We start from the raw sequence: 12,101 nt of genomic DNA, 5'->3' as shown, positions 1-12,101 counted from the left end.
TGACCCAGTCATCAAAATCAGAGTTAGTATTCAACAGACTGTCTAAAATGAATACCTTTCATTTTGTACACAAGGTGACAGCTTTTGGAAAAGATGGCTTCACTTCTGAATAAGCAATCATTTCTAAATCACTGCAGGCTTTTCATAGTGTGTCAGATTTAAATAGAAAAGAAGCTTCCCCCTCCCCCCTCCTTATTTAAGGCTGACACTGACAGTACTTTGTTAAAGCTGCTGATGAAGTGAATTTGGTGTATGTTTTCCTTTTCTTTATCTTGTGATGTATATTTCCATATTTTGAGTTTACTTTAATTCAGGCATATTAGGCAAAAGTCACCATGCTGCTTTAATCAAATTAATAAAAAGTATTCAAGACTGCTTTAATAAAAAGCAAGAGCTTTTTATTAAGCAAGAGCTTAATGACTTGATATTCAGAATCATTTTGATCACAGATTAAAAGCTCTTTTCTTTAACCAGAAGCACAAAAAATGAAATTGAACTTGCATTTTTAGACAGAACTTGCACTTCAGTCAATACACACCAAAATGTTACACATCAGCCCACAAGTTGGTTTCTGCTTTAAATGCTTCTGTATTAAAATATTTCAGCAGTCTAATTTAAAGCAGATTTCTGCACAGACCGAAAAGAATTTACCAGACTGATCATTAATGACCACATTCTTCTAACAGCCAGTTTTATTAGCTGCACTTCATGAAAAAAGGTGCATTTCCTAAAACCATCAAATGCATTTGACATTTGCAGTCCTAAGGAGTTGCTATTTTCCCTTTTTAAAAAACAGTGAAGGAAGGAAGCCCAGAGGAGGGAGATGTCCAGCAAAAGAGTTGGCCTCAATCACATCCTGCTTGGGCAGCTCTAATTCCAAGGAGAGCCGAGCGTGCCAGCAGCTGTGAGCGGGGAGATGCAGCTGCCAAGAACTTCCAACCTCTGACCCCGTTCAAGCTAGCGCGTCTCGCCCAGAGCATGCTGATGGCAGCACAGCTGCAGGGGACGCTGCCGCCTCCCCAGCCAGGCAAGCCCCGCAGGTTGCTTTTCGACAAAAATATTTATCCTCTTCTACACATGCTAAGAAACTTGCAAAGAAATTATTTACAGTAACATTCACTAGACGTCTCTGAAGGCAGAGCTGGCTAGCATCGTTGTCTGAAAAATGTCTGAAACAGTATCCCAAATTACGATTCCAGATTTTCTTGGAAGTTATTCAAGATACTGGAGTCACTACCTGACCTCTCTGCAGAGGCATATATAGCAATGTCTCGTTGATAGACAGTGACTGGGAGCCACAAGCATTCATTTAAATGTACTTATCAATTTACTACATCATCCTTACCAAAATAAAGATAACAAAGGAGGCTTCCATTAGCCAGGATGGAAACAGGGCTCTACCACCCTTTTGACTATAAATCTACAATGATGCAATTTCTTTCCTGTTTTACTAATAGGAAAGTCCTTTAAGCTTCGCAATATTGCCATAAACCTTTGATTTAGGTATTACCCTACCAAAAAGACTTCCTCCTTCTATTAATTATGAAATTTTTCCTGTCGTGAGTTAATTTTTCCTGCAAAAGGGCTGCTTAAGATCTCATTTTTCATCTGAAGGATGCTGACTCATTACTGAGTTTCCTTAACCAAGGGTTTATATGCACCCTCCCAAAGCTGGCCACTGGCATCAGCGAAGTCACAGAACTTTGTGTTCAACCCTGCAGAATGCCATAGCTGTTCAGGAACAGCAAGATTTGTTGCTAATAATAAACTACCATAAACTCCATCACAGGCAGCTTGCCTGCAGCTTAAGCCCATTCTACCTGCATAGTCTTACACCTGGAAGCTCATTTTACAAAAGCCGGTAAACAGTGAGTAGCCATTGTTCTGACCACAGATGGCTAAAAAAATTGGGAAAAAATGCAGGTTTTGTGTTTCAGATCACACTTGATCCCTTGGCTTCAATTTAGAAAGTCAATGTCGAAGTTTGTAGAGACACTCCATGTAGGATATGAAGTATTCTGCCAGGTTCAGAATTATTTGTGAACAGAACATGTTAAGCTTTAATCATACCTCTATCAACTTCTTAAAGGCCTCATAACTGCCTTTTTGCCTATATTCTTTTCACTCATCTCCTGCAATAGTGAGAAATTTAGCCTAGGGACTTCAGTCAGCCATTCAAAAGTACAGATACTATTTTCCACTGATTTTCAATAACCAAGTGTGCCTGTATTCATTCTAACCCATCGCCAACTTAGCAAATTTGAACATTTTTGAGAAAAGAAACCACTGGCTTTTCTTCAAAGGCATATGCACAAGGAGCTGTATTGTAAATTTTAAACACACATGCAAGACATTTGACATATGTTAAATAGGGAGACATTAGGGTCACCTCTCGATTTAAGAATCAAATTTTCTCAGGTATTGTAGATCTAACTCTGTGCAGAATATACCATCAATCTGGATCCCCCTTTGATAACTGTATATCTTAGCTCATGATGCTTTATCTAAAGACCATGCATGCTTTAGCTAAATTAGAAGCTAAAAATATTAGCTATTACTGACACATTACTCAAGATTATATAAATCCAATAATGACCCTAATCTGGCAACCATTGTAACAGAAACCACATGACTAGTGGCTAGGACCAACTCTGTATTGTCTTTAAGCATGACTTTGTTTTCATATATTTGCTTTCCTGCCACTTCAGAGAAGTTAAAAAAATAGGAACACTACAGTTTAAAAGAAAAACTGTCACTGAAGGACAACAGGATAAGAAAATAAGACTATTTCTGCAGATTATAACTTGGTCTCCAGAACAAACATTTTCATTACTAGAAAACGGGAAGCAGATGACTGGTAGCATTGTGCACACTCTCCATTTCTCAGGATGGAAGAGACATCTGGATTTTTACCACAGTATTTTCATAGCACAAGGCCAACCGCATTCATCTGCAAGTAAACTAAGAAAGAACGCTTGCCCCTCTCTCACCCCAAAAGGGAAACCATTTAAATAAGGAAAATTGTATTTGAAAATGTTGAAAAAGCACCCGGTTTACTTCAGAGTAAATAGCACTTGCTGCAATCTCATCATTTTCCTGCAACATTTCATTGTGTGACGTCCCACTACATTGAAGTCCTTCAAAAAGAACCTCTCGTTTTTCAGTTTAGTTGCTCCCAAAAGGCTCTCTTCGCCACGAAGCTCTTTCTAGAAGATGGCTGAGCACTGCTTCATTCACAGCCATTTGCACCTGCCAAACACATCAGCTTATATGGAATTTGAGAAAGGAGACAAAGAGAAAGCAGCTCTCAAGATTCAAGTTACTGTTTTCACCAACACAAGGGACATTCACATTCTTAGGTCAACAAACCTTTCAACTTCAGGATTGCATGTTAACATTAAGTTAATGATACATTACCAACTGCTCATCTTTAAAGACTGTGCCATTTTATTATTATTTTATCAAATTAAAGACACATTCCACAGGAACGAATACACAGAAGTACAGCTTCGTATCAGGGGAAGGAAATCAAAATTACCTTTCTGTATTACCCCAGTAACTCCAAAACAAGTTCAACTTACAGTACTATTTTGAAACAAAAATACCTTGAGTGAGATCAAAAGTCTAAATGAAACAAGATTACATGTTTCAGAATTCTAAGCAATTTGTCACAAGTTACCCAGATAGTAAGTCTTCCAGGCAAGAAAGACTATGGAAAGATGAGTTAGTTAAAAAACAAAAACCAAAAAACAACAGTTTTGAAACACTAGAATATCCAAGAATGCTTTAAGAGGATAAATTTTACTAGATTAATATCATATCTAGTTTGAAGAAAACCTGAATATACAAGTATGACTACAGTTTTATCGCACAAACCAGGCAAAAGTAACTCGGAACTGAACTTCGTAAAGGAAGCCTAGAGTATTTCACAATCACTTTACCATTAAAAAAATTGTAGCATATCATGTTAAATAAGGCAAAATTTTACAGGAAGTATTAAAACAAGTTCTGATGTTTTGACCTAAACAGCTCAAACGCTTTAACATGTATCACCTTTTTATAAGCACGAGATGTACTGAAGAATGTGCTAGATAATCATAAAACTCAAACTCCTTCTCAGTAACTACTATTCTTTCAACAAAGCCCCAAAAGAGTCTTCCCAGAGCACTCTATGCTTGTATAGTAACAATGTGGAGATAACAGCAGAGAACTGCAATACCTCTACATTAATTTTTACACGTTTTGTACCTCGAGTTGTGTTATGCTTACTCACCTGCTGAATAATTTTGGAATCTTTCGGAAGGTTTTCCCTGGGTGGGACTTTTCCAAACAACTTCCAACCAGGAGCACTTTGGACAGCAGGTTTGAGTTCCTTTGTCCTTTTAGTGAAAAAGTTTCTGAAAGAGAGGAGGGTTTTCTTTTTGATTATTATAAGCATATAAACAAATGATATTTGTACCCACTTACATGTCTAAACCAAGTTTACCACTGTAGAGATTTACTGCTCAGTGAATGCACAGTGTTCTACCTTAGCTTTCTCTTATACTTTAAGATAATTAACTTGAAGTGGAGCAGCTTTTGTTACAGGTGCTTTGATACTAATATTTGTACTCAGTTTTGCCTCTGAATTCTAAGCTACTTTATGCAATATCAGAACTCTTTTAGTAATACCGGACACTTTCTTAAATGTAAGTTAGCAGCATGCAACACCTCTCAGACTTTTATTTGGGGTTTGTTTTAGCATATCTTATGGAGCTATTTGGAGACTGAAAAGAAAACAGCTGGAAATCACTGTGTAACTTACAGATTTAAGAAAGAAGTTGTGACCTATCCTACTAACATTTTCTGCAATCTTCACACCTTCAGCTTTCATAACATGGACTAGAAAACCAGGGAACATGCACACAGCTTCAGCTTAGCAGATAACCTTTGCCAGTGCCTAAAGCAATTACACTCAATCAGGCAGATGACTGCATTGCTCTATTACTACTTAGAAAGCCAACCATCACAAGATCATATTAGCAAGCATTTGTCTCGATACATGGCTATGTTATTTGAGTCCAATCATAAGCTCCTACAGAGCATGCTATGTACGAGTGCTCTGAAAATGAAAGAAGTGCATTTATTCTGAATATTGGAAAGTTACTTTCTAGAAACTTATGAAAAACACAGAGGGATTAAAAGTTAAATAGTCTGTAAGGTTACTTCTCAGGATGCTTACAAGTTGACCTCTGAGCAAACAGAATATGGAGCACTTTTATTGGAAGATGTTTTTGTACAGTGCTAAGTAGCTAACCTTGTACTTTCACACTCTTCCTTGGGAAAGAGATCCCCAGATTTATTCTTCACTTACAGCATTTGCTGTATTTTAAAATACATTTCCTTCTCAAATTGAATGCATTCACATTTGTGCACAGAAAACAGTCTCTTGGCTTTGCCCAGATAGAAGCAGCATGCTCCCACAACCACAATCTATCCGAAAAGTGCACAGTCGCTCTTAAATTCCAGCGCTGTCAGGGTCTCTGACCATGCAGCATAGTTTTACAATTAGGAACTGTTAGTGTTTGTAAGACATTGTATAGCTTTCAAATACAAACTATCTTTTCAGTTCCCAGAATGTTTTTCGTTATTTGGGAAACAAGCAAACGCCTGTCACAAAAATCCCTTCTGTGCAAGTCTGCGTGAATGGACTCTACAGATATTTGTGTGTAGTTGAAGATCTAGCCACCAGAAAACAGCAAGCTGGAGAGTAGAAGTAGATGCTGATAAAGTGTGAAAGTCTCCCAAGAACGAGCAAGCTCAAGACGAGCGGTCCTGTGGAATCCAGGAGAAACTCAGAACACCAAAACTCTGCTCGGTCTGTCCGAGGCCACCAGCACACACTACCATCAACAACAGCTTGTTTAAAAAAAAAAAAAAGACTGCATTAAAGAAAGCAGCAGCTGTATAGGCAGGCAGGGACTTTGGGATTACATACACACCTGATGAAAGAGAGAGCGCCTTGAGAGATTTTTTTGAACACCCACATAGAAGCTGTTGGTGCATCAGTGCACCCCTCCACTTCTGTGGAGGTCTCCCAGCTGTTGCTCCGACCCAGTAAGTGAACAAGCATGTTTGGGAATAATTGCTTGCACTGTATGAATAATTACCTGCCATTAATGGAATCAAGCTGTTGCTATTAATAATAGCTTAATTAATACAAGGTGTTCTAGTAAGCATTAGTTGTGATCCATGCATCCCACAACTCTGTCCGCATCAGGGAAACATGCAATATCTTAGTCCATCCCTGTGGAACCAAAGTAAGCACCCAGAACACCAAACCAGCGGTTTCTGACACATGACCTGGAAGGAAGGGCTGATGAAAAAGCCAAGCCATGGTACCAGTGTCCTTAAAAGACACTGTCCTCAGTCAATCCCAGGACTGCATACCATTAGTGAAATGAACAGGTCCATCCATAAAAGAAAAAAGATGCAAAAAGTGTGCTTATGTAAATAACAAAGGCTCATTTCACAAGTACAGGACACCTTTCACAGTGCTTTATATTGGGTTCAGGAGGGAAGGAGGAATGTTCAAAGAATCATCAAGAAAACACGACCAAGTATTCTAAAGACCAACATGTCACCAAGTATTACACTACAGCCTTGCCCTTAAATGTGCAACTGCAGCAGCTATGTTTGAAACTTAGTTGGAGGGGTTTTTTTTCCCCAAAAGCAGGTATGCAGGAAGATACATTCTGGAGTACCATTCTTGAAATACGAAATAGCTCATGCATCCTGACTTCATGGATAGCAATAACCATCTGGTCTCCGCACATACTATGGAATACCACCAGGATTCCCTGGCGGTTCAGCGCCATTGCTTCTAGCACTTGTGGAAGCTGAAAAGATGTATGCCTTTAACACTGATGGCAATCTGTCACTGTACCAAAGCTGGTTTATGATTAACCAGGAAGCTGGCAGATTTAAAAAGGAAAAACATGTAAACACACAGAAGGTTTTAATTAATATTTCTGTAAAAAAGATTTAGGCATGCTCATGGCTCTTACAAGATTTGATTTTTTAAATTTTTTTAAACAAACTTAACATTAAAACAAACTGTCCAGAATGCAGTCGCCACCATAATGAATCTTGGTGGGTTTTTTAATATTCTTTGGTGTACTGAATTAAGCAAAGGCTTGTTTTGCTTTTTATGAATACACAAGTGAAAATATACAATTTTACTTTTATTAAGTACATATTCATTGAAGTCTGTTTCTTGTGAAGGCAAAAAGCTGGTCAAACTTTATATCGTGTCAGAATAAACCTCACACAGGAATTCTAATCCAAGATAAATTAATAGGAAGTTTACAAATAAGCTTTGCTGAAGATGGAAGGACACTTTTAATACATTGTTTTGGCAGCTAACAGTATCACATCTGATGCGCTGTTGACAACAGTAAAGCCTTACAAAAGCCCTGTTAAGGAACAGCATCTGTGAATGCTTACAAGTTGCATTCACTGAATTGCAGGAAGTGTACTAGATTTGATATATTTGTTGCTGCTTAGAATATTCATGAGTTTCACTGATCCCAGGAAGAGTCATCCATTGAGACAGACTGAAAAGTCAATAGCATTTTGGTACAGAACCTCAAAATCCATTTGAAAACTTCAAAATTCCTTAAAAAGAAGCCTACACTTTAGAACTGAATAATGCTTTCTGTTGAAAGGACCTGTGGGATACCAGTATTAAATTAGTTCATTGAATTAAGCTCTGGTTTACAAAAGCCCAGTGGAAAAGTTGCAAGTTTTCTTCCCTGCTAGTTTTATATAACCACACTGGAACACATATTAACACTCTCAAGTGACACTCAAAAATATTTCAGTAGGTGCATTGAAGAGCTTGAAAAGTAACTGAAGTGCCACAGAATAAGAAGCCGTTACTGGCACATACCAAGACATCTATTCCTAACGTTGTTTGGATTACACTACACAAAAACCTATGGGCTCTCATGATCACACAACTACGACAGCTGTAGTAACAGCTACAAGTGGCAGTTTTCTTTCTTATTTAACAACATTGCTTCGACTATTCCTGCCTGTGCCCACAGCACCCTGTGCAAGTTTCACCATACTGATGGTACAGTGATTCAAATGTTAACCATTTCCACAGGTGGCATTAATATGATGTTCTAGTAATGCAATTGCTTGTTTCCACTCTGCTTTTGCTTTTCAAATCACTTTTTTGTTGCTGTTTACGATAAATTGGTGAAGTCTGAATGCCATTAGAATTAAGTCTCAGAAGGGGATAGGTGGAACTTGATATTTTAATGGGAATTTTTTTGTTTACTTTGGGGTTTTGGCTCCCCCCCCAAATCCGAACACAAAACTTTTTTCCACTTTTTAAGCTAGCTATATGCTAGCCCAAGAGGATGACAGATTTCCAAGTTTTAGAGGAAATTACTAGAAAATACCAAAGACCATTACTTCAAGCTTGATCTTAAATTTCATCCAACACCAGACTAGAAACTGGGCTGCCATATTTGCACAACAACCACTCAAAGCTGAAGTGCTCTGAACAGCAACAACCATGAACATCAGCAGGTAGGAAAGTCTCCAGGCTAGATACAACTCCAGTACGCTGCCTCTAGGTACAATTGATTCACCTCTCCACAACACCGAGTAGTCTTCTGTTTGACCAAAAATGTCAAACTTGAATCTAGTTTCAAGCTAGGTATCACTTTGCTAGTTCTTTCAACAAAGATCACACATATGGATCTTCCCTTTCTACAACTCCACTGTGTGCCACTAACAACAGGCTATGAGTATTTTGCTACTTTGTGCGCCCCAACAAAACCTGAAGTTGCTTTCCTTCCCATTCCAAATGCACATCCTTGGGTTTCCAGTCTTAACTCTGAGCCTCAGAGGAGCCTGCCAGAAGAATAATCTCTGATGATTCAGAGCTCTGATGTTATAGCAGAGATACAGTAGAGATATACTACTGCAGTATTGGAAGCAATCAACTTTATTTACTTCCCATTTTTCCCTAAAACTCCCGAGTCCAGCATTCTTAACAATAACACTTGGAAACAGTGTACACAAGCCTATCTCTGCCCTTAGTCCTTAGCGTTAAAACAATATACGGATCTTGACTCATCTCTCCACTCCCTCCGTGAAACTGTAACCTGTAGCCTTTAAACGCATACATTCAACACTTGTGAAGTACCAGCCCCAGCCTGGAATGCTACAGGACTAAAGGAAGTTGTTCAGTAGCACAGCCATTCTAACCCGGTAGAGAAGCAGGAGCATGAATCGTGCTAGAACCACAAAGAAAGAAGAAAACAATTTAGAAATCCGTGAAATGCAACTAAGTTGCGAGACGGCAAGCTAAAATGCAGTTCTGGTCCATATAGCTTACTCTGCATTGTTAAAGTACTTCTAATGTGATTGCCTAGAAAGCCATCCTAGCTGTTTAGCCAATGAGTCTAGTAATGCAGTTTCAATCAGATTTTTAAAAGGCATAGCAAACTCAAAGATAATTAGTCAGCCAAAGCAGACAGGTGTCCCAATAGGAATTTGCCTCCTCCACACCAAAGGAAAGGTTGCAGCATCGTTCTACTTCTTATTGGGTGTTAGAGATTAGATCCACCTTCAGACCCAAGCTTCACCTGTTCTGCTGCTTTTAGTTATCTATATACAAAATTCAAGTGCAGAGGAAGGTTGGATCTTACACCTGAGCTATTTAAGATGAGTATCAGTATGAAGCATATTAAAATGAGCCTACCTTTCTCCAATCTGTTAATCCTGCACTACAAAAAACAGCAAAAATCAAGTGGTATCAACTACTGAGACAAGGATATGGTCTCAGAAGAGAGCATAAAACACGTGAGCATCATTACTGTTACACCTGAGCAACCAAGCATGCTTCCTTACAGTTCACTGTAATATACAAATAAATCTAATTCAAAATGCTGCACCATGTTAGACAACAAAAAACTGTGGGCATCCCTGGAAAGCAATCCTTGCAAAACTTGAAGCATGGAGCCAAAGAAACAATTTTTTCCAAATAAAATATTCAGAATTCAGGCTTATCTTGGAAATATATGAATACTGTGTTTAAATCTTGACACTGAAAGCTAGGCTACTATTCTCTAATTTCTTTCCCTTGCACAGTAACTTTGACCTTGCTCAGAATGTTTGCTCACTAATCTACAAATAAAATAGTTCCAACAAGTGACCTGTTAAGTTAGAGTACTAAAAGTGACTTTTTTTAGGAAAAAAAGCTTACTGTTAAAACATTTTTCTGACTTTTACTTTACACACATAACAATCTGGTTTACTGTCATTTTCAATCAACAATCATTTCTTCTCATTGCATCTACTTTTTAAGACCTACGATAACAGGGAAGCACTGAGAAAACAAGCTTTGAAAGCCACAAGAACTGACAAAGGAAGTGAGGGTTGATTATATTTTCCTTTTTATTAAGCATCTAGTACCTGTTATTAGACACTGCATAAGACAAGTCTCATGTTAAATCCAGGGAAGCAAGACACAAACAGGAAGGAATCAGCATCACATCAAGAGCATCCTCACTCTATCCTATATAATTTTTCCTCCCAGAATCACAAAGGCTTAGAGGGGGAATCCAGCATGGAATTAATGCTACAAATGAGTACAGAGTTGGACAAAAAACAGGCTAGGTTTTCTGTTTGTTTTAAACTATAATTACAAACTGCAGTTTAAAACCCTGGAAGTTGCGTTTCTTGGCAATAACTAAAGTACATTAAAAATCCACTGATTCCAATAAAACCTCAGAATTTGTAAAAGGAATATGAAGTAACAAAACTCATTAAAAACTGTATATGTATTACAATACAAATTATTTTCCATCTCCAGAAAGATTAGAGTTCTGCTTTTGCACATAGTCTGTTCTTGCTCCATCCCTATGCTGATTTTTAAATAGGCTTCCTAGGCATACAAAATAGGTCTATGGTTGAAACTTGCCGAAATTTGAATTAGCCAAAAGACAAACTGATAAAGAAACTACTTATGTACCTAATAGTCTTTATCCAGAGAGCTGTATCAGTGAGGAGTTAGAAGAGGTATGTCCCAGGAATTGTTATAGATGCATTTTTACTGGTATAGCATTAAAATGAATAATTTTTACTTAAACCCATACTTTCAGAACAGTCTGCACAAATTCTGAAGGCCCCTGCAAGTCTGCAATTCCATTTCCTTCATGACTATAACTGAGTACATAACAAGAATTATTACATTCACATTGGCATGTTTTTACCATGTGTAAAATGCAAAAGATGCTTAAGAACACAACAGAATTTTTCTTCATACTTCTGTCCATTCTGTTAAGGTCTTATGTGCAACAATTTGGAAATAACAGCAGGAAAACATTTCTTGATCATAGACAATTAGCTCCTCTGCTTTAAACAAGACTTTTCAATAATTTACATATAGAAACAAAAGTAACTCAGCTCTAAGCATAAATAATGAATCTTTAAAAGGAAATAAAACCTTTTTGGTTAGCCGCTTACAAAGCTTGCAGAGCAACAAAAGCAGGATTCTATTTCTACATTTTAAACTGTTTATATACAGTACACCATTTGTAGGAACTGATAAAATTGTCCAAACAGTTACAGCGTATGTTCAGAGTGCACACAGTAATTATTTCTTAGACCAATGGATAGGGTGCTCCCATTATTTTAGATGTGAATTATATGACATTGCTCAGGAGCTACTTGCTCACTTTCACATGCTCAGAAGTGTCTTCTCACATTATTAGCTATGGCTGGAAAAGTGACATGAACATAAAAATATTAAGAGCAAATAGCCCCTATTTCACAAATATACTTTTCAACTCATCTTTTACTCTCACATTTCAACCTTAATTTGTAAGTTAACATGCAAATGTTTTTAGGTTTAGTTTAAAATTCTTAACATGGAGATTTAGAACAAAACACTAATAAATTTAGAATTTATTACACATTCTACATTTTCAGTTTCAATAACTTAGAATAACATCAGCCCGTTTTGATTCAATACATTTATACAGTTGCTCCAAGCACAAGTTTCGAAGCTCTGCCCTATATAGGAGGAGAGATGACCCAAC

General features: G+C 37.6%; 1 protein-coding gene across 1 annotated transcript in view; it reads right to left on the bottom strand.

The window, feature by feature from the left end:
* TBC1D12 (TBC1 domain family member 12) overlaps positions 1–12,101 on the bottom strand; it is a 49,320-nt gene that overhangs the window by 25,205 nt on the left and 12,014 nt on the right. Inside the window, 1 exon segment of the mRNA XM_072870304.1 lies at positions 4,274–4,397. Within this exon segment, the coding sequence (XP_072726405.1) occupies positions 4,274–4,397 (124 nt within the window).

The sequence above is a fragment of the Ciconia boyciana genome, chromosome 8, assembly GCF_034638445.1.
Source record: "Ciconia boyciana chromosome 8, ASM3463844v1, whole genome shotgun sequence".
NCBI lineage: Eukaryota > Metazoa > Chordata > Aves > Ciconiiformes > Ciconiidae > Ciconia > Ciconia boyciana.
The sequence above is the reverse complement of the archived record's forward strand: the minus strand, read 5'-3'. Positions and strand labels throughout refer to the sequence as shown.